The 24,406-nt window shown below is 40.3% G+C and overlaps 1 protein-coding gene across 1 annotated transcript; it reads left to right on the forward strand.

Annotated features, from left to right (window-relative positions):
* The first annotated feature begins 626 nt into the window (after nt 1-626).
* Nucleotides 627-18,694, forward strand: ADRA1B (adrenoceptor alpha 1B). Its single transcript, XM_068409280.1, has 2 exons — nt 627-1,774; nt 18,096-18,694. Exons 1-2 carry the CDS (start codon nt 802-804, stop codon nt 18,692-18,694), a joined length of 1,572 nt encoding a protein of 523 aa, XP_068265381.1. The 5' UTR covers nt 627-801.
* The last annotated feature ends 5,712 nt before the right edge of the window (nt 18,695-24,406 follow it).

Raw genomic sequence — 24,406 nt, forward strand, 5'->3', positions numbered from 1 at the left:
TTTGTCCTTAGAAGGTGGGAGCCGATTAGTTCTCTAAAATGGCATGTGATTCACTTCGATTACAAAATAAACTCAAATACATTTCCTTGGTGAGCAAAAGACAAAGGGTGCTAGATCATTTTGTACTGAAATTTCACCACATCCCACTGAGTATATTTTTCTCAGATAATGAAACTGGTTTTTTAAAGGTTTCCAAGCCAGATTTATGTGGCAAATGCTTTAATTAAGATTGATACATTCCATTTGTTTAGCTTTCAGACGCTGATGGGGAAGTTTTACCTTGAACGGCATTGCCCTCTAGCGCTGCGACGGGGCCGGCCGCCGTGATGTCACCGCACATGCAGCGGGAGCAGCGGCAGCCAGCTCTTGCAGAGCTGCCCGAATGCTGACAAACCCTTCTTGGAGCCGCATGGCACAGCAGCTAGACAGGGGCATCCTTCCAACAGAACCACAAACGCACAAGGGAAAACAGTAACCCTGTCTTTTATTTCAGGGACGTCATGATTCAAACAGCTACTTTCGAGCTCCAGCCAAGACTCCTGCCTGCTAATTTCTGTTTAAACGAGTTCGTATGAGAAATTAAGCAAGTTTGAACAGCCTATTATTTCTGACAGGCTTCAGAGGACTTCACGCTGTGCATGTTTTACGTGCTTATAGCTGACAGCTTGCTGGGGAGATGAGTTCTCAATCTAAAACCGGCCGGGGCTTTGCAGCAACTTCTTGGGTAGAGAGATAACTTCCAGCTGAACTCGAACCATCTGCGTGTTGTGCGAGGGATCCAATCATAACTTGCTATGGAGGATGATTTTTAAGATGAATACCTACCCTGGCGATAAATCCAACTCATCAATACCTGGATATTTGAAAGTGTCTGCAGTATATAATGGCAATCTTTCTGCAAACAGCTCCAACGAGACAGCAAGCAATCTGGATTCACCTGCCTTGGATATCAGTAGGGCGATAATCGTGGGGCTTATCCTAGGTGCCTTTATACTCTTTGCTATTATAGGCAACATCTTGGTAATTCTCTCTGTTGCTTGCAATAGACATTTAAGAATCCCTACAAACTATTTCATAATTAACCTCGCAATAGCAGATTTGTTGCTGAGTTTTACCGTCCTTCCATTCTCTGCTACACTGGAAATCCTTGGCTACTGGGTTTTGGGGAGGATATTTTGTGATATCTGGGCAGCAGTTGATGTGCTATGCTGTACAGCTTCTATTTTAAGTCTATGTGCAATTTCTATAGATAGATATATAGGGGTACGTTATTCTCTCCAGTATCCAACTTTGGTAACAAGAAGAAGGGCAATTTTAGCTCTCCTAGGTGTCTGGGTCCTTTCCATGGTGATTTCTATTGGGCCTCTTTTGGGCTGGAAAGAACCAGCACCCAAGGATGATAAAGAGTGCCGTATCACTGAAGAACCATTCTATGCTTTGTTTTCTTCCTTGGGGTCATTTTACATTCCTTTAATCGTTATCCTCGTGATGTACTGTCGGGTCTACATTGTGGCAAAAAGGACTACTAAAAACCTGGAAGCTGGGGTTATGAAAGAAATGTCCAACTCCAAGGAGCTGACTTTACGGATTCATTACAGGAACATTCATGAAGACACATTAAACAGCGCCAAATCCAAGGGTCACAATCCCAGGAACTCTTTAGCTTTCAAACTTTTTAAATTCTCTAGAGAAAAGAAGGCAGCCAAGACATTGGGAATTGTGGTTGGCATGTTTATCTTGTGCTGGCTACCTTTCTTCATTGTTCTGCCACTAGGTAAGTTGGCAATCAAGGGATCGCGAGGGGAGGGGGAGGAAGAGGGTTAGTTGTTTACTACAAAAATATCTTAGAAAAAATCAGATGAATGATAAGTAGATACCATTTTGAGAACTGCAGTGAACAGATGGAAGGAAGGGAAGTGAAAGTAATTGATTTCTGATGTTGGCTTTTTCAAAGAGTCATGCTGCAACTTTGTAAAGTGTGCAGCCTGCAGAAAGTCTGCTCTTCTGGTTGTCCTTCTCAGTGATGGGGCAGATATCAAATCAGGGGACAATATCTTCAGAGTTTATATATTAAATCCCCCTTTATGGTCTTTGTTTGAATTGAATTAGGTTTCAGAAACATTTTTTATAGGATGCTTTAACAAAAATCCTAGATAAGAACACAAAAAGATCTTCAGCACTGAAATGTTCTTGTTTTAGTTTACTGTCTGATGTTGGCACTACAATACAGTAGGTCTTCTGGCATTATTAGGTGTCTTAAATGGAAACGAACCTGATCTAATGATGAGATGCAAAAATCCCCTGAGCTTTGGGAAGCTGAAGAAGTTCTAGTTCTCAGTTCAAATGTCACTGATCATATCCCAAAAGCAAACACACAAAGCCCACTGATCCCCACAGAAAGGTTCTTGTTGATTTCAACAGGTCTTAGTTCAGGCATTTCAGGAGGTTGCCGTGTGAGCTTTTGGCAGCTACTTGTTCACTTTCAACTTTAAAATATTATTAAAGCATTTGATGTAGCCTTAACGCATTGCTCTGTGTTGCCAAGTCCTTGTGAAATGTGCTTGTATTGTCTTTAATACTAGCACTACCTCTGAAGTGGAATATCTCAAGACATTGAATTCCTAAGCTCTAAAAAATATCTGTCCAAAATTCATTTGTCTGAGACACAGACAATCTCACAGCCTAAATATGGAAAGAGGTAGAAAAAGAAAAGGGAGAAAAAGCCTTTATTAGTGTTCTGTATTTGGGTTTATTTAGTTACCTTACCAAAACACTTCTAATTGAGTGGTAAGCGAATATTTTTAGAGGTAGAAAACTAAACTGAGTTCAGCAACATGGTCCTGGTGAAGTGTTATAAAATCACAATTTCAGTGAATGTGTAGTATCATTTAGACTAGAATCTTGACTGCAAGACAACTACTTAAGCTATTGCAGGGCAACTTTATAATCTCTAGCTTATTGTGTCATAAACTTAAAAATCTTTATGATTCAAGATCTGCATAAAGCTAATGTTAAGGATGTGAAAAATTCCAAACAGAAGGAAAATTATGAGCAAAGTTCTTTTTGGCTACTGAAGTTTAAGTCCTTGCGCTAGCTCTTGAAGTTTATAACATACAGAAAGTTTCCAATTATTGCAAAAATACATATCTGTGGATAGAAATATATTTTCACCATATGGTACCAGTAGTAGTACTAGATATGTACCTAGTAGGTCATGAACCCCTGATAAAGTAGATTCCCTCCTTGATTTTGAAGTATTGAAGGAACTTTGGAGAAAAGCAGCAAATGTGAATGCAGCAGAGCATATCCATAGCCAGCAGAAGCCAGTATAGTTACTGATGCTGTTCAACAAACACAGTTGCAGACCAGTCCATTAAAAACATTACAGTCAGAGGGCAAAGCAATGTGAGAAAAAATAAAGTTTCTTGAAAGAGTGTCAGTTTTCCCTTTGAGAAGTTATTTCAAAACTCCTGGTCTTTCCTGGGAGGTTTGATGCGTTGTTCCTTAAGACACCTGAGTGGAGAATTTATTGCTTGTCACAATACGGTGTGACACGATCATATAAATTGTGTCCAAGGCATCAGTGAGGAGACAGGCTGAGAGCCTCCACCACAGCACAGTGTGCTGGCAGAGGTGCTGGGTGGGCTGAAGGGCTAAACCCACTGCTGTGGGCTCTGACCTGACACAGATTGAGTGCCTGTAACCACCAACATGCTCACATGAGCACTGTGAGCACTTGGTACCCCACAGAGCTGAGGTTCAGAAAGAGTTGCAATTGTGTCAGTTAGAAGAGTGAAAAAAATCAGCATCTTGGCACTGCAATATAGACTGCTGGCTCTCCCGTCCTCTGTCTAGAAACCCTTTCTAGAAGCCCAGCTCTTAACTGACAGCCCTTAGTCTAAGAAAAGGGGAAAAAAAGGGTATACATAGTATCCAATATAGTATCCAAATGCATTTAAATAGTAGGTACTTCCCCTTTGTTTTGCTGACTAGGAATAGGGCTGGTTTTGTTCCTTGTCCCTGATCTCTTTTTTTAATTTATTCAGCACACTTCAGAACCCTGTACTTTTCATTTCTGTGTATCGGCGCAAAGTTAATTGATGATGTTAGGCATGACTAAAGCATTGCTCACTAAAACAGGTGGGGAAAAGACCTTTTCCTGACATGCATAATGGAGCCATTCCTAACTGGAGGAGAGGGTAGAGCAGTGGAGAAAGACTTCTTAAGGACCTTACTGTGTGCTGCATTCTCCATACCAGAAATATTTTGCTTTGTGTCTTGAAGTCACAAAATTGAATGAAATGCTATTAAGAACCCTTACAAAAAGCACACAATGATATGAGATAAATTTCAGTGACAGGCAAACCATAGAATCCAAAAGGTACTGACGATTTACAAAACTCTCCGTAGGTGCCCTGGGCTGCTTTAATCACAACCCACTCGCTCATCAGTGCAGGACTGCAAACTACAATACCTTTTCTGCTGCTGAGTCCAGACTAGATGCTTACCTTCACTATACTGGAAGGACAGACTTCTTCCTTAGCCTGTATTTTTCACACCTTATATTTGCAGCATTAACCGAAATCATACCCTTACATCTGCATCGTTGCTATTTTTTTTGCTCCCCGTTTCACTCAGTAATGCCACAACTCTGCAGAACGGCATTATCAGAGCAGCTCTCGATTTCTGAGGATCCAACCACAAAACATCTGACAAGTCAGTAAGCGTTATTTCTGCAATACCGCAAAACCATGTCTTAACAAATCTGCTTATATGTAGAGGAGTTCCCTTCATGTTAAAAGTGTTCTCAGCTCTTCTACTACTTTCCTGGACAAAATTATAATTCTTCCACTCTGGCATTTCAATATATTCTGCAGCTACCCATTTTGATATCCCAGACAAAGGATTATTACATCAGGTGGTAGATATATGCTGGGAACTGATGCGGTGCTGAAAGCAGGGATATTGTTTGACTAAATACTCCACGACAAAGGAAAAGAAATAATTTTAACACTTAAAGAGTGTTTTTCAAGCAAGAATCAAAAGGCTTTGGAAGGAAAGCTCTCTGACAGAGCTCTGTATACAGCTACGGAGAGGAAGTACAGCACTGACACTATGATGTACTGAGCATCACAAAACGATCAGCACAAAGTATGACCCACAATCTTTTTTTGTAGGACTGAACCATGCTGCCTTAGTGTTAAGCTCCTGATGATGCACAAAACTGGTATCAAAGAGAATCATGTGAGAAATTTGCTTCTATTCCAGTAGCTACCAGGTATTCTTTCCAGATAGCAACAGATCTATAGAATAACCTTGTTGAGCACACTCATAAATGCTCCATGGTTTTGTAAACAGTTGTCTTGCCACTCAAAATTCTTTGTGGTACAGCATAAAAAATAAAATGAAGACATATGTGTCTTTGAGACGACTTCTTGTGCCATAAATTCACTGACTCAGCTTTGAAGAGTAAACATCTTGCTTCTTTAAATGTTTCTTTTCTTCCCCCTCATGCAAATCCTTTCTTAAGCATCAGGTCTATATTAAATATGCATTGCTGAATAATGCTGAGTAAAATAGACAATTTTTATCTGAAGACTAGAGCCCTGCAGAAATAAGGTAACACATTAAAACTCCCTCCTTTAAACAAAGGAATATCCCATTTTATGACAATACCTTTATTAAAAAAATGGATCTAAAATGAAGGATGATATATTTCCCCCTGGCTACTAGGTAAAAGCTTAGTATCATTCCTGTTAATTAAGATATCAGAGTGGGCATGCCAGTCTTCTCCCAGACATATACACACATGCCCCCCGAAAGGGAAAACTCACCACCTCTAGTACATTAACCAAAGCTTATTAACCTCCCCAGCCTATCGCTTAACTCCAGTGGAGATCAGCAGAGCATTATTCACTTCCCAGTTCAGAGTCAACTCCCCCTGCTCCCACAAAACCTGTGATCTTATCCACTGCAGTTAGAAAAAAATTCTTGTAACTTAACTGGCAGTGGGATAAGGTCCCAAGAGCCTCATAATGAAGATACAACTGTTTTGACTATCCTTTTATATTAAGCTTTGAAACCTCTCTATAAAATAATAAAAAAAGAACATAAAAATATTCTGCATACTACAGGTCAGCCAATACAAAATTCTTCTTAAAATAAAATGTTATCCAAGTACAGTATGTAGATTTATGTTACATCAGGCCAACCTCTGCATCTCTGCACCAAGAATACCAAATTAGGCCACTTAGTTTCCCATGGGAAACACTTCAAGGCATTAGGTCCAGTGCTGTCAATGCTCCTGGGTTCTGCTTTCTGCAAGGCTTTAGGCCTGGTTTGTCTTTCACCTCATTTTGGTCTTGGCCACTCTTCCCCTCTCTAACTAGCCCAGCTCTCTAGATTTGATGCCCTCAAGTTAATAGTTATACAGAATTTGGACAAACCCATGACATATGTGGCAATCTGACCCTCTGTCCACTTGCAGGTCAATCTTTGGTACAATGTTCAATCGCACAGGTGATAGCAGGAACCTGCTCCTCCTATTTTCTAGCCAATTCCTGTAAAAATAAACATCGCAAGGGCACTTCTTGACCAGTACAGCCTGTTTTGTCACACATGGAGAACTAGATTATTTCAAGGTGATTCATTTTACTACTAAAATAGCCTCCCTTAAGCCTTTTGGTTTGCAAAGGATGCCAATTATCAGTTACTTACAGACTTCTATTATTTAGAACAAAGTTGTTATCAAAGTTGTTATCAAAGCAGATGAAACGGCACAAATTCTGGGGTACTTCCTATGTAGACTTTTGATTTGCAGGTCAGAGGAACAAAGGGATCTTAAAGCCTCAGGGATGGCAGCAACTCCTATCTCAGGTGATCAGAAAGCTCCAAGAAAAAAAAAATCAGGACTGAGCCACTGGGTAGCAGTAGGAAATCTCAAAACTATTGAAATCAAAGACAGGAGAGAAGTGCTAATTTCAGAGGAAACACTGCTTTCAGCATCCAGCATCCAGCAAGGCAGTGGACACAAGGTCCCTATGCCAAAGGCATTTGCAAACACACGTGCTATTGCTCAGGTTGGTCATGATGAAAGCACTGAGTAAAGTTATGCAAGTGCATATGGTCCTAAAGCCTCGAGGTCATACCTCAGGATCTCAGCTGTGTGTTCGTTAGTGTACCTATATGTGAAATACAGACATGATCAAAAAGTGATGAGTTTTTTAGTACCTTCACTAAAGTCCTCCTGCATAGCCCACTGCAAGATTTTGAGCTATTCTGATGGGCTTTCAAGTGATACCTAGAAATTGAAAAGCAATAACCATCAGTCCCTAAGTAACAAAAGAGAAAAAATATAATGGAAGTTGATACAATATCTTTGTAACTGTGTTATTTAATTCCATGCTAGAGTCCTATTATTTACCAACAATGTCCGAGACAGATTGCCTCAGTTATAAGTCAGAAGCGAGAAGGGGAGAAAAAGACACCAAAGCATGCCCAGTAATTGAAGGTATTTAAGTATAATAAATGAAATGTCAGCAGACTCAGATTAGCTTTTCTAGGCTCCCTTAATCAGCTAATCCTTTGCAAAACAAGCATGAGCTTGGCCCATATTCTTTCTAGTTAGCAAGATGCAAAAGTCTGTAACTGTTTTGGACAAAATAATAACAATAATATCATGTTTCTGTCCCTATCTACTGTTAGTTTTAGAGTACTGAACAAGATTCTTACTAAACTTGAACTTGATTTTATCATATTTTTGTAAGGGCAACACAATTTAAACTCAAGTGAATTCTTTCCAGGGTGTAAGTCATCATAGCTATTCTGGACTGAGAGGTGGTAGACTAGTATACACAAGGATATAGAGGGTTTGTGTCAAAAATGTAAGTGCTTGATGGAATTTTTCCATATCTCATGTATTTTCTGTATCTTGTATCTCTGTATTTTGTTATTTAATATGTTCTCAGAATTTTTGCTAATATGACAACTATGGATGAGGTGTGAAAAACTTTAATCCTGTTGCTTTTCTTTTTTAATTGTTCTTTTTTTAAACTACAGATTTCCTCTTTCTTTTTCTTTCTGGGCTGGGCAAATAAGGCTCCTATTTGTCTTTTCTATTGCTCCTCTAAATACCAACTTCCAAATGGTCTGTTGTACCGTCAGTTTTTAAAAGTAACTTTCAACTCTCAATGCTTTAAGCATCAACACCATCTTTTGTATGATCCTGTAGGAAGGACAGTCACAGACTGCAGACCAGAGCAGGATCTCTGGAAATGATAGATTATTGCTTAATTTCTGCCTATCAGAGACAATCTTACCATGCCAGGAGTGCCAATGTTACTAGCTCTGTGGTTAAATATGTAGGCACTGTCCCTTTAAAAATGCAAATATAGCTACTCTGCTTTGCAATTGCTTGCAATATAAGAAGGTGTAGCAGCTCTGGGTTTTAGTAAAAAGATCTGATCCCTATCTGTACTACAACTTCCACCAGCAAAGCTTCAAGGGAGGTAAAGTCCTGGCTTTGGACTTTGGACATTCTAGATAAGTCTCTATTTTTGGAGCCTTTAAAAGCCTCTCAAATTTGAGCCATTGTGAATGAAGTTCATGCAAGTCTCATAGAAGTGATCTGTCCATCTGAAATATAAGGCACCCTTTATCAGAGATAGATAGTGTGGATGATAAGAACTTGTGAGTTTTAGTTAGGATGAGAAAAGAGAAACAGTAACCTTTCTCAGCCTATGAGACAGCAAGGAAAATGTTTTCCTTAGGCTTTGCTCTTGCTCATGAACGTATCCGTAGGGGGATGTACTCTTTCTGGTCAGATTCTGCATTTGTGTATGTCCGCAACTTTCATTCGCCTGCTTAAGAACTTCTCTGCACAGGATCAGGCCTTAGATTGCTAGGGGTTACTGAGTTTAGTTAACACCAATGATGTACTGGTTTGCAGACATTTATGTCCCTGTTTGAACGGGATGGAGGAATGAGTATAAACCACCTTTACCCTGTCAGAACAGTTAGGGGAGATTTCTCTGTGTTACTTCCTTGACTCAACTGGAAAATAGGGAAATTAAAGACTCAAGGGCTGAGGACTAGTTGAATGATACCTTCATCACCCCTCACAAGTGTTTGCTCATGGTAGGGCCAGAAGGCTCCAGAAAAGAGAATCCTGCAACTGCTATAGGTAGTCAGTTCTAGGACAAATTCCTCACAAGCAGGACACTTTTCTTAATAGCTGGCCTAGATCCTTGGACATATACGTGACGTACCTATTAATACAATGAAGAATGAGAACTTCTGTACTTGCAACAGCATCATATTTGTATTTCTGTTTCTACCACATTATCTTCAGCAATATCATTGTCTACTCAGTTATTCCTTATTTGATATTTCTCCTTCCTCAACAGCCAAGTGCTCTCCCCTAACATACACACAAGTTACCCACAAACACGGGACTGTAGCTCCACACCATGTTGGTGACCGTGGGGTTACCATGATTCCTATGGTGTCGCCCAGCCTGGCAGCTCGGGCACCACTGGGATATGCAGCCCAAGGCATCCCGCAGGGACACCAACATGATCAAAAAACATAACCAAATGCTAGCCATCATTACTTGTTTGTAGTAGTTATAATTTAACCATCTTTCCTTTCATTTTCTTTATTGAATTTTACTCTGTTGATTTTGGATGCTCTTCCTATTTCTCAAGATCTTTTTTCACTGTTATCCTAACCCTCTTCTCCAGAAGGCCTTCAGTCCCTCCCAGCTTGATCAACTCTTAATTTTATAACCATACTCTCTATTTCATCCTCTACTGTTTGTAAACTGTGGGTTTTTTTCCTATATTAAATAAGTCCAGGGGAATGTAAACAAACACTGAATGCTGGAAGGAAAGAAATCAGGAGCTTTAGAAATCCAATTAGCTTTAAAACCTTGGCATGCTCACTTGGCTAAGCATGTGGTAAAAAGGACCGCAGAAAGCTTAAATAAAAGACAAACATATCCTTTCTGCATTCTCTAAACGCATACTCATAACAACTCTGGTCAGACGCAGCTTATTACTTTTACAGGGAGAATTTTACTAGCTATACACATGTAGCATTTGAGCTTTCCCTGTTCATTAAGAAATGGTCATAACTCAGTCATTAGCAGCTACCAGCAGTTGCGGCTGCAGCAGGAATCACAGCGTGAACTGCAGGGGAGAAGCGGAGGTTCCCAGCCAGGCCATCAGCAGCCATCTACTGCCTCGCCCTGGGAAAGTCTCTCGCTGATCACATTACAAATTTGATCAAGTCACTTTTCATAGGAAGGCTGAGTTCCATCATAAAACAAGTTTCTTGCAAAACTATACTCGTTGTTGCAAAAGTTGTCTTCTTGAGAACAGATTGAGAGACAGGGTTTGATATTGTTGAAGCTTCCTGGTTTTCATGTTTCAGAACTCATTTATTATATTTTTGTATTTTGCAATGCTTCTCATCACTAGAGTGATTTTTAAAACATTGGCATTTTCTCTTGTGTGAAATGTTGAAAAGTTCAGATTTAACTCCAGTCAGAATGACTCCAATCTGCACCAAAATGGAATAATTCCCTCCTCTGAATGAAGGAGGATATGTTGCCTTCCAAGGTTACCTTAACTATTTAAATTTGACCAGACTCTGTAACAAAATTTCCAAATACTTATTACCAGTTCTCTAACTATTTCTGTTTAATGGTGTTCAAACAAGAAGGTGGTTTTCTCTCCAGAATAGCCCCACTCTGTGTTTCAAGTTTTAAAACACTTCATTTTCTACTTGTTATGAATACAGACAATTTTTATGGCTTTTCTTTAATCTTAAGAAAATGACAAAAAACCTGTGCAGTGCAGCTCTCCTTCTACCCCATTCTTGTTTCACAACGTATTTAATTGTAGCTGGTTTGCTAGTACTGGAATATCAACTGACACACAATGAAGTACTTAAACAACTCCAGACCATTTTGTTTCAATAAAAACAAATGTTGTATTTGCTCCAGTAAACAGGAACACACACTCACCCTAGGTTGGCTCTCATCTAAGCAAAACTGGATTTAGAAGATTTTGAAATGGGATTTTTTGTAACGGGCAAAACATAGCACCTGGTAACTCAAAACTCATCCATAGAGACTTTTTCTCCTTAAATCCAGGAAATTCACAGTACTCCTGCCCAACTATTATCTCATCTAAGTATCAAATACTTGATTCTGAACAGAACTGATGATTCTATGAGTAATTTAGATACTTAATTGATATCAAATACACAACTTATTAAAAATGGATGTTTAATTAATAGAAAGTCAATTATCGCAACATAAAGTGATTAGAAAAGAGATTAGTAGCTGGAGTTAAAAACTAAATAAGACATAAGGAAAGTAAAATAAATATTTAAAAATTAAGAGGAAGAAAGGAAATAAGTAACTGGAAAGTGAACATGCCTGGATAGAACATGAAAAAGCAGAGATATTAACAAGAAGGCAGACAGTAAAGGAGAATGTGGTTAATTTTAGATTAAAAAAATCATTAATAGTTTAAAAGTTTTCCTCCCACTGGGTACAAATACATTCTTGAAAATATACACACAGAGAACACCCTCTCCCATGAAGATGACTCACACAAACATTAACATAGGATGTAAAACTATTCAAACGCCCCTATCAGATACAACTACAGCATCTTGGCCTGTATAACAGGAACAGAGCCAGCAGACTGAGCGAAGTGATTATGCCCTTTTTACTCAACACTCATTAGACCATGTCTGCGGTAATGCATCCATGTAGGGGAAGACAACAATAAACTCGAGTGAGTCCAGTGGAGGCAACCAAAACGATTATGAGGCTGGAGCACATAGTGTGAGGAAAAGGTGAAGGAGCGGGGCTTCTTCAGCCTGGAGAAGGGAAGGCTTCAGGGGACCTAATGCAGTGTTAACCCTGCTTTGAGCAGGGGGCTGGACAAGAGACCCCATAACATCCCTTCCCACTGCAATAATTCTGTAATTCTATTAAGTTCTCAGCTTTCAGTCCCATCACGTATAAATATATATATATTCCTTGCATGAAGGATGAAGGGAGGAAATACAACCACACACTGGAGTCCAGTGATATTTCACAAGTGGCTGTCGTCACAAACAACTGTTGGTCACTTACACATAGTTGCTTAATTCTTCTGCATGGCTGGAAGCAGCACACAGAGCAGAATGGCATGGAGATACCAAAGGCAGTTTCAAAAGTTTTAGCTCATAAACATTATCTTACATGTTATTTTTCAGATTTAAACTCCAGCTAATCACTATAGTATCTGATCACCTTGCATATACACACAACTGGAGTAGCAAGTTTTCTCATTTTTCCCGGAAGTAGTTTGGGGGGTTTTGTCTGGTTGGTTGGTTGCATTGGCAGGTCTAATTTTGACACTAAGTTCCTTCTTCCACAAAGTGGAAGCAGAAACTCAAACACGTCCTGTGTATTACACTTTTGTCAAGCAGCTCGCCAACTATTACATTAAGGATCCTTAAATAGAAGGTCTTAACCTTCCCATTGTCCTTTCTCTATGAATACAGCAGTCAGTTGTGAGAGGTAGCAAAGGAGCAGATATTTAGATGGAAGAAAAATAACAGAGCAGGAAAGAATATGAGAGAAGTGTGTGTGTGTGCGTACGCGTGCGTGCATGTCTCCCTCTGCAGAGCACTACATCAAAACCTCCTTCAGTGAAGGGTTTTCCTTAATTAAGAGTATTAGGATTAAGCCAGTCCAGAAGATTTTCCTGCTGCTCACCCTGCTATTTTAAGGACTCTTCCAAAGTCCACTGAAGTGCTTACGAGCCTTTACAAAGGCTTTCAAAGACTCCCGCTGGCTCCAGTGGACTCTCAATTTGTCTCAGTGATGATCTGGCCAGATATTCTGCAGAATATGTGAAGACAATTAATATGGCAAATTGTTTCCCACAATGTTCCCTAATTTCATTGAGGGTGCTTTACTTCCTTTCTGTGTAATAAAGCATTCACTATAAAGAACCAGACAGACCCTAAATGAAATGAGCTTTTACTAAATAAAATACTTCTTAATTCCTTTTTATGATATTTGTTGTTGCTCAGTGTATTTCCAAACTGAATAGCTCTCTCAAGTCTGGTGAGCATGGTCAAAAACCAATCAAAACTGATCAAGTTGATTGAGTTTCTGAAATATTTCCTGTTCTCGAGTTGTGCTGGACACAGGCTTTGCAAAAACTTCATTGGTGTCGAAGGTGCAATCAGAGGTAAGATTGTGGTGCTATGTTTAGTAAGTCACAGGGTTTAGTGCAGAAAAATAAAAGAGAATAGAAAATATACATACCCTTAGAGTGAAGCTGTTAAACATGAAGCATCAGCAGAGCAATCAGTTTGAGTAGGGAAGTCACTCTGGCTACCCCCATCACAAATAAATCACTGAGATGATCATATGCAAAATTTTCCAGCCATTTTGAAAAGCAATCTAAATCAGTACAGGGAAATATTTACTCTGTTTCTCAGACTGCAATGGGAAAGCAGTTGGAGATCAGAGGAGGAAATATTAGTCTGATGTTTGGAGAGTGTGTCTAGTAGGCTTAGCTTTATCATTTTATCAAGGTACCAAAATAGTCCGCAGTTGTTTGCTCCTGACAGGTTAATTATGAGACAAAGCATGTGTGCAGCTAAATAAAAGGTATTGTTGTTAATTCCGAGAACAAGGTAGGGAAAAGGGTAATGTTAAAAATATACAAGCTAATGAAAATATTTTTCATATCTTTATATGGTGAAAGGCAGTGGAGCTTTGCATAATAGTCACCAAATTAAACTATATTTAGAAGTACATGGCATGTATAGCAACATGCATGTAAACCACCTTCTGGATAATAAAGAACAGCTTTGTAGAAAACTCAGGCTGGGATTCCACCCAGGGAGGAGGGACTGAACAGAAAAACTCAGAGACTTTCCAAAGCCCTGAAGAGGGCAAGTGCCCAAATAAGTATCTGTCTTGGACATTCCATTTTTCTAACAGTTAATCCTCAACCTAAATAATGGATATATTTACCAAGGGAATCTAAGACTACAGTGCCAGTGGGATTCCAGTACTGCAAATGTAAAACTCTGCTGGGCTGCCAAAACTTAAGCCATAAAGTTTTCCCAATGAACACATTTATATTCTGGAGAAATAATAAGAGAAAGAAGGCCTAGGAGGGATGTGAAGATGTCATTCAGGGTATCCTCCAATCCAAAGGCTGGGGTTTGGGTAGCTATACATAAATCAGTAGATGTGTGTCTACTCTGTTTTTAAGAGCCTCCATGGTTGGATTTTCACACCCTTCTTAGGCAGTACATTCCAGAATTTTCCTGTCTTGGAAGGCAGAAATTGTTTCCCAATCCATAACCTCAGTTCATCTTGCTGCAAATCAAATCACTGTGATTCATATATTTGCCACTGTGGACATGGAAAAGAATTTAATTTCCTCCTTCTTTGCAGGTAACTTGAAAAGTATGTTTGTGCAGACAAATTGTTATGTTTCTCCTCAGTCCTTTTTCCTTCATCATGATGAAAGCTGTATTACAAAACTACTACATTTCAGAGCATCTGTAGCTTTCGGCAGTGAAGGATCCCTTCATTAGCTATGGATCCCTTCACAGGTGGAGTTTTGCTATGATCATGTGGTCATTGCATACAGCCTCTGCAGGGCCAGCAATGTATCTTATCACATGCATCAACCAGTTTCCATTAATCTCAGGAAATATTCTTGAATTCTGCTTTTTCTTGGGTGGTGGTGCAGGTAGCAGAAGCCACCAAACACACTACTTGAATGTGCTGTACTACCCACTGTGAGTTCTAGTCCTGGTAAAACAAAAACTTTCTTACTGGTGAAGATTACTTAGCACATGACCTTCAGCTGATTGCTTTTACGTTCCCCCAGCTCAGACTGCCCACTGGTAAAGTCAGAAGGATAGCACGAAACCAGGCTGACTGACAGATGAAAAGTGCTATCTGAGAAAAAATGAGTCTAGCTCCTGTATATGAACTTACTCTCACTGGGACTGCAGTGACCTCTCTTGTTGCTAGGGCCTTCTTGGAATAATCATCTACCACCTGATTTTTGAAAAAAACTACGAAGTTTATACCATAGACATTATACCATAGCCAAAATTCATAGATGAAATCCACCTCCCTTCAGAGCAGTTGCAGAGAGAGAGAGAGAGGGAGAGAGAGATCTCTTAGGAAGAGAAGAGGAGTTAAGAATTCTATCCAGTTTTAATACACCAGTCTGAAATAAAAGCAATTAACATACCAGTCTATAAATCAATGTCTTATTTATCAAATTAATATCCTTGTTCAGAAAAAGCATACTTCCTCACTTTCTTGTGAAAATTTAATCTACTAGTTTGTGTATAATTTAAGAGTCAAGCAACACTTGCATTATGTTGTTTGCAGAACCAGGAAAAAGTGGAGAATGAAGTAGTGTTTAATGATCAGTGTTTTCATTAACTCTTTGACCCTTATTCCTGAATCTTGTAGTTTCAAAACTTTTCTACTATTGTAGCTAAATGCTTATCTTTATTTTTAAATCACTCTACTACGTAGCTTTCCAAACTGATCTATTTCCAGAATTTCTGTTTGTGATTCAGCTAGGGTCATGATAGCTTTTAAGTGATTGATTGGGGCTCAGACATTTTTCTAGAACAGTGTTCAGGCCTGAACACAAGGTACCTCTGTCAGTCAGGGTCACTATGAGGAAATTCTCTGCTCTTTTGTGTGGCTGCCCTTTAATATAAAAGAGCTTTGAAAATGCTTGCTGCAGCTGCTGAAAATGGCCTGCTGTCATTTTTTTCTAATGGCATTTGAAAAATAGATTATCATGAAAGATAGGCATAAGCTCCTTACCTTTTTTTCTTAAGTAACACATATTACTTAAAGCAGTTTACAAAGATCAGCCATTTTTCATCACTCAGCTTTTTATCTTTTTTCCTACTTGGTCTCTTAGTCTTTACTGTACGTAATTATATTTGGTTCATGTGCAATATAGATTATACGAGCACAACTCATTTATCTGCATTGCTTCCCAGTTTTCTTCTCTATAGTTTAGCTCATTTTATTTGTCCTTAGGGAATTTCACAAAATTTGTCAGTAAACTTCCTTAATATTTTTTTTTTTTTTTTATTGAAAACTATACCATACCATTTATTCTGTCTGTATTTAACCTGCCTAAAAACATTTAAATCTGGTAGAGGAATGTCCTGTAGATTTTCAGTTGTTACAGTAGCAAAGAAAGGCAAATCAACTGATCTGGAAAAACTCACCACTGCTCATTCAACATTCACACATAAGAAAAAATGGGAGCTCTTTAGCCACTTCACGAGGTTTACTGGGTTTCAAGAGCTAAAAATAATTGCTATTCTAAAGGTGTTCCAGAAAACAATTTAAGAAATTTATCAGTATGAGCTCCAAAAAGTTCCTTGTTGTACACAATCATGCTTTGTACTTGTTTTGTAAAGTCACAAAGCTTCTCTTTTCCCTAAACTGAAGGGAAAATATTAGCAATTATTATTCACAAAATGAATCCTGAAAAGGTTTGCAACTGTGCATGTGGGAGGTTTTGGAGAATCTTCCTCATCTTGGCTAGTGCTAGCTGGCACCATCCCAAAACACTGCCAGGGAAAAATTCTATTGTTCTGGATTCACAGGATCTTTCCTGACTCCTATTGCCCAAGTGAGGGGGAGGAAGAGTCTCGAGATAGCTGATGCCATCTCAGTATCTTATTTTCTCTTCTGAGCCAGCCCAGGCACCAGCTGACACACTGAGGAGGGCAGTGGATGTGTGAGGAATGACACATACTTACCTCCCTTTGGCTTTCTTGTGAGCTAAGGAGACTCAGACCCCTATAGTCAGCACCAGGCCAGCGTTGTCATCTAGCTAAACCGCAGTATCTGCTGTGACACATAAGAGCTATTTACCCAAGAAGCTAGGAAATGCTTTTGCATAGTTTTGAGGCCCAAGCCATGGCCTCTACATTGCTATGACATGGGAAATAAGCCTAGAATCACATCCCTCCCCGCTAAGGCATCCTGACAGACACAACTGACTCAGCTGCTTTCACAGCCCAGGGAATCTGAAACCACTCCAGTGTAGAAGGCTGGTCTTCTCAGAGATGTGACATTCAGGCTTGAGTGTCACCTTCCATTTGAAAAATTCTCCAAATCTAACTCCAGTTCTTGAAATAACAATTCTCTCCTGAATTCCTGCTCTTTGATTACTTTAGCAAGACATAAAGGTGTTTTCCCAACTGGATAACTGTTGAATGCCTGTTTTGCTTAAAAAATGTCATACATTCTTTTATGAAGCCCTATTTGCTAAATTTAGCTCATCAGTTGCATGTTTTTAAAGCTAAAAGTACATGAAATGGATTTCCCAGTATGAGTTTTTCATTTGGGCAGCCTCTTTAGGGAAATTATTTGGTTGTGAACGGAAGAGGAAGTATTCATAAAATAACAGCTTTGTCTGGGTTACACCATTTTTGTGAATGCCGGGGATATGGGAAGTACCACAACTAACTTCAGGTTTCAAGAGGTTTGTACTATCATAATAATTTAGATAAATGGGGTGATGTTTAGGAGCTGTCAGAGAATGTATTAGAAGTTATAAGGTATGTCTGAATACACTCCTTCCAAGAAGCCTGCGAACAGTTAGATCTTTTTCTTCAAAAATGACATTCGAAAGCTCTCTGAAGAAGGCATAACTTTATTGCATGTGTGCATTGTGCAACAGCTTGGACAATGGAGGTTTGATCTTTCATTGGGATCAATAGATGTTAGTGCAACATATGTGTACATAACAAAAATGCTTTTTAGTTTTTAATTCTACATTAATTATATGCCCCTTTAGCTTTCAGATGGTGGAAAGCATTTTCTTATTAGCTTTAAGAATAGCAAAAATAACATTTTATTTCCAAAAGACCAAAAATGAAAGCAACATGCATTAAGAAACTTTAATAAACAGATGCTAACAGTGATCTGATGGGGCATTTACCCTTCCTAAAGGCAGGAAAACTAATTATCTCAGATATTGTCTCTGCTTGTTTCTTCTGGACAGGATCTCTGTTTTCGGCTCTGAAGCCACCTGAAACAATCTTCAAGGTGATTTTTTGGCTTGGCTACTTTAATAGCTGCTTGAATCCAATCATCTACCCTTGCTCAAGCAAAGAGTTCAAGAGGGCTTTTATACAGATCCTAAAATGCCAGTGCCACCGTCGAAAGCAGTTGGGGTGGTGGGCCTACAGCTACAGAAACTGGAATCGGTGCTCCTTTGAACACCCTAGGAAGGACTCTCTGGAAGACAGTGGGAGCTTCCTAAGTGGCAGTCAGAGGACATTATCTTCAGCATCTCCCAGCCCCGGCTACCTGAGCAAAATCACTCACCCACATATGGAGATGTGCACATTCCAGGAATGGAAAAACTCCAGCTCGTTCCTGAAGCCCTTACAGGAAGGCAACAGACAAAAGGACCCATGCCAGTTCTTTACCTTCAATCTCTTAACAGAGCGCAATGGACATGTTCCTGCCAGCAGCCAGGCTTCCAGCAATGGGGACCGTGAGGCCATCCGTGACACACTGAATGGCAAAACCGACTGTAGAGCAAACATGATGCTGGAACGAACAGATTCTAAACAGTCTGTTCTCTTTGTACACTAACCTGTTTGACGTTTAGCCCAGGTGAAGAAACAGATCTTTGCACAGTTTCTCAGTATAGCACTAGAAGGAAGCCAGTGAGGAACAGGCAGATTTATGTCACAAGAGTGGCAAAGTGCAGGGGCTAACCATATTCCCAGTCGATTGCCAGAGAGACTACTGAAACAAGAACAGAATGCAGGGAAGGTGCCACATAAACCCAGGGAAGTGCACATCCAATTATTTAGCTGTCAAGGAAGTGCTGTGGAACAGCCAAACACGTATGTATATAGAAAGAAAGTATAAATATGGGGTTGGGCAGGGGAAATGTGTATGAATGTGTGTGCGTACATGTGTGCTAGCCGCATGTATGGATGCCTTGAGAGTGGAAGTGAGCAATGCAGTGTTGTTTGTACCTCTCCAGGGTACTAATCGCCGCTGATTTTGCCTGTAAAATCTTATTGTTGTTGTACGTCACTGTACATTAGCACTTTAGAAATGGAAAACAATGTCAAAGATTAAAGTAATTTCATAACAATTTAAACTCTTGCACCTATTACTATAGGACTGGAATTCAACCAGGTTCCCTCATCATGATTTTAACTTCAAAATAAAACACTCATAGCAGTTAAGTTTGACATTGTAACTCCGAAGACGCTCTTGAATCTCTCTGCAGTATCACCAACATATGTAACTCCTCTACCCTTCACCATGTTCTTTTTGAAAGTTTGAAAACACCAGCAATGATGAGAGCTCACAATCTACATTTCAGCACATCAGTAAGTGTCCTGTAAACATACAGGCTACCAGAGGATCTGATTTCTAAAAGCAACACTCATAAATCACTCCAAATACCTCATAAACACTGTTGTGGACACAGGAGAAAAGAGCCCCAAACCCAGCCTTAGGTCAAATACACTGAGCCCTTGGTTCTTTCAACACACTTTGAAAATAGTATTGCAGGTTTCGAGGCTTTTACTTTGCCACTCAGCTAAGAAGAGGAAGAGTAAAAACAATGGAGTAGTGTAAGTTTCACTGTCATTAATATTTTTCATCTCAATAATATAGTATTGTAACAGAATTCCTGAGAACATCTTCTAGGATATTTTAGGTCATATTTGGAAGTTATTTTCATCTCTTTCAATTAAGTGTGAATCATGAAACTAATGACTGATTTTTTACATGAAGTGATACAAACTGTGAAAATTGGTATTTACTCCTTCCTCCAACTGAAAGTTTCCTTATTAGGAATTTTAGGGACCTTTTTTGAAAAGCTTGAAACAGAGAATGAACCATAAACAGATGTACTAAAAAAACTTAGGGACAATTTAACAATGCTAGGTCCCAAGGGAGAGCCATTTCCTTTTGTTTCCTTAAATGTGTATTCTCTCATTAAGACGACAGGGATGGATGTGGCTTGTGGTTAGATGAAATATCCCCCAGCTCAGTGAGCAACGATAGGAAAGTCATGTTCCAAGGTCTTCCCATGGTCCTATGTTATAGTAAGAACCACATAAGTATATTTTAAGTCTCATCCTGATTGAAGTTATGGCCAGTCTCCTATTTTAATAATTCCATTTTGATTGTGGGGAAGGCCGTAATTTCCTCTTAAAAGGACAATGCTTATAAAACTTAAAAGTATTATAAAATAGATAAAAAAACTGTTGTTGCTCATATATTGAGGTTGCCATAAAGAATATTCTATCTAGTTGTGATATACTAGTATGAAGCTATCATCTTCGGGCCTCTAAATGACAGAGAACTATATTTCTAACCTATTATAATTTTTGGAGGGAATCCACAGTAGTCTGTCAGACACTTCTGGGTTTTGTAAAGCTTCTTCAAAATTACTGTTAATTGGAAATAAATTTGTTTCATCTAACCACCTGACAGCACACTTCAGCTAAATTTTGAGTCACACATGACTCATATAGTGTAAAGTAAATACAAGTAATGTTATCCATATTTAGGAATTTCTAAGTGATACTACAAAGTTTCAGAATAAATAGCATTCCATTACTCTAAAGCCTTTAACTATGTAGCTCTCAGAGACTGATCATTCTTTTAATTAGTTTCTAGTCCTAACAAAGGCTGTGTGATCTGATTATCACTTAAGCTCCTTAAACAATGACATAATTCTCTAATTACCTATGAAATCACATAGGCTTTCATCCCATACCGAAGTGACTTATGAGCACTTATCATCTTTGTACATTTTTACATGTAATGTTACAAAAACTGCAAGGAAAGTTCCCTTACTGCTTTTTTTAAATCTATAAAAGAGAATTTCAGCCATTTTAGTACTGAAAAAACAGCTTTCTCTAAACACTGTACTTGATGAGAAGATATGCATTAACATCATGCTAGCCCATGCCATTTAGAACATCCAGTGCCTCTAACCTTATGAATCATACACCAAAATCCTCAGAGAGCCAAAAACCCCAAGACAGATGTCCCATAAGCCTTTAAGAGTGGAGAAGAGAAGGTATTCCACAGGCAGCCAGTAATATTTTTCCCCAAGAGTTACATTGCTCTTCTGTAAGTTTGAGCTGGGAAGGCTGCTGGACTCTACAGGGACAGCAAGATGGACTCATCCCGCCGTGCTAGCTTGCCTTCTCTCACAGCCAGCCACAGCACTGCTGCTCTTCCCGTGTCCTACCTAGCGTGGGAGGCACATTTGAACTGCATATAAAACATATGTGGCTCAAGAGCCACAAGATTTCTACCCTGTAGTGCTTCCCTTCCTCAAGCCCAAGTCCTGCAAGTATGTTAAGGGCGACCTCCCTGGGGACATGTCTAGGTTATGCTGCCTTGCCAAGAAAACAGGAAACTAAGAGAAGCTCGGCTTCGGGATTTCTGACACTAGGGAAAACAAGAAGGCGAAAAAAGTTTATTCACCATGTTGAAGTTGGAAAACAAGAAGTTGGAAATAATCACAGGCAATCAAAACAAATATACTCTGCCATTTCTAAGGCAGACATTTACATCAGGCCCATTTTTCTTAGCATATTCATTAGGCCACATCCTAAAGGATCTTCTCATACAATCCCTAGCATCAGACAGATAAAGGAATGACAAACTGTAGGCTCCAGCACAGCAACCAGAGACAATAGAAAGAAGTGAGAACAAGTTCAGGCAATACCTGATATATACTTCATTTATAATTTTAACATACTGTGTCTCATTCTTAATCACTACCCAATTAAACGTTAAGACTGGAAAGCCTACAACTTTTAACTGTAACAAATATAAGATGTAAGGATCTGTAATATTTCTCCAAAATACATTTCTCTTCTCCAAGCTTTTTTCCAGGTCATTATAGAATCACAGAATCACAGCATCACAGAATCATTCAGGTTGGAAGAGACCTCTGGGATCATCGAGTCCAACCGTTGCCCTGACACCACCATGTCAACTAGACCAGGGCACTAAGTGCCATGTCCAGTCTTTTCTTAAACACCTCCAGAGATGGTGACTCCACCACCTCCCTGGGCAGCCCGTTCCAATGGCTAATGACCCTTGCTGAGAAGAATGCTTCCTAACGTCCAACCTGAACCTTCCCTGGCGAAGCCTGAGGCTGTGTCCTCTTGTCCTATCACTAGTTGCCTGGGAGAAGAGGCCGACTCCCACTCCGCTACAACCTCCCTTCAGGTAGTTGTAGACTGCAATAAGGTCACCTCTGAGCCTCCTCTTCTCCAGGATAAACAACCCCAGCTCCCTCAGACGTTCCTCACAGGTCGGACCCTCCAGACCCTTCACCAGCTTGGTCGCCCTCCTCTGGACTCGCTCCAACAGCTCAACATCTTTCTTGAAGTGCGGGGCCCAGAACTGGACACAGTTCAGGTTCAAAAAAAGGGATCAGGGACACAGGAGGGACACGCAGGGCCCTCAGGCAGCGGAGGAGAGGAGACAGCTGGACGCTGTGATGTCTCAGCTCAGCTCTGCCAGCTTTGCTGGAGCTGGTTTGCCCAACCAGGGTGCATAAAGCAGCTTGGGGATGCTCGGGAGGATGCACGGCTCCCTCTGAGGAGGGAACCGAGCAAGATGGGGTGTGCACAGAGGGTCAGGGGGTGGTGGGGCTCGAGGGAGGGAGCCACATGAGACAAAAAGCACTCGGAAAAGTCCTCAGCAGCCAAACTCCCCAGCCCAGACATGCTGCAAAGCACCTCACTGGGTGCTGCGGCTGGAAAAGAGCCTTTGAGGAAAAGCCGGGAAGCACAAACGCATTTCTCCTCCTTCCCCTGGGGGGAAAGGTCCCGCTCCACGGCAGGGTGCTGCACCCCACGTGGAGAAGGTCACTCGTGGGGGGCTTGTCACAGCATCCTTGGTTGGCAATGGGGGACTGGGGGTGAGCAAGAGGGGGCTCAGTGGGATCCAGCCTCTCCAAGCGGTTGCTGCGGCAGAGGGGGGGGGGGGGGGTCTTCTTCTTTGCCCACCATCCTGTTGTAAAGGGGCTGCTGGGAAGGTGGCGAGTACCCCAAAACTGCTCGCCCGGCTCCCAGGTGCCACGCTGAGACGCATCAGAGGGCGCCCTGCTGCACGCTTGCGAGCGGCGGCGCGGCGGGGGTGGGGGGGGGTTGGCCCCTTCCCAAAGCCCCGAGCAAACCCCATCGCCTCCCGAAACAGGGTCCCTGGCCGGGCCTCAGCCCCTGCTCCGCGGAGGGCGAGGTGCTTTGCAGCCCGCAGCTCTGCATCCTTCCAGCCCTGCACCCCTGCACCCCTGCGTCCCTGCCCCACCGAGGGGGAGGTGGTTTGCAGCCTGCATCCCTGCCCGTCCCATGGTGTGCATTTATGCTTCAATAAAGTTCATTAAGGTACCACATAACTTAAAGATAAATTGCAGAAATGGTAATTATTGAATTATAAACCCATGATAGTATTTTACAGTGGTTATAATGAATTTCAGAAAACTCCTTTCAGTAACTTTGGCTTTAATCCAAAAAGTATCGTAAATCAACATTTAAAAAAATTTGTTGATATACAAGTCCTGTAGAAAATTGAAAAATAATCAAGAAAAATAAAGACTATCTGTTAGAATACGACAATTATCTGTTCTTAGAGGTCCAATAATCTATTGAGTAGAAGGTCATAATTATGATTAAGAAAACTACTTAGCCAAAGAAATATTGTCTTTAAAATGCTTCTGTTTTTAACATTGAGTTTTAATTCTTCAATAATCATTAATTCCCTTCAAGGAAATAATCTTTTTCCCAATGACTGCATGATCCCATAGTATGATCCCCTGAAACAGGAAAGTAGGCTTGTATGAACTGGCTCTTTGAGAACTAAGAGGCAGTAACTAAGAAGGAAATCAGCAAGCTGATGAGTGTCTTGCAGCTTGGAAAGACAAACCTTGCCATATGTTCAGCAAGAGACCTGAATCTGATAGCAATGCCTTAAACGTGCACAGGGCATATAACAAAAAATTAAGACTGTGACTTTTTTGTGTCACTTTCTGTAACTTCACATCTTTCATCTCAGACAGAAAATTTCAGGAGAAAAAGGGCTAAGACTCAGAGTGCTTTGAAAGAAATCAAACAATACTAATCTAGAATCAGCAGAATCTAGAATCATGTACATACCTTGCCATGCCAGGCTCTCCATAGCCATGCATGATATTATATGACTTCCCAAAAACAAAGATGTCTGCTCTTCTTCTAGGCTTTTTACTTTTTGTCTCACAAATTCCCATACAGGGTCCCATACAGCCTGTTCTTATATTAAGCAACACTGCAC

This window comes from Nyctibius grandis, chromosome 10 (assembly GCF_013368605.1).
Source record: "Nyctibius grandis isolate bNycGra1 chromosome 10, bNycGra1.pri, whole genome shotgun sequence".
Classification (NCBI taxonomy): domain Eukaryota; kingdom Metazoa; phylum Chordata; class Aves; order Nyctibiiformes; family Nyctibiidae; genus Nyctibius; species Nyctibius grandis.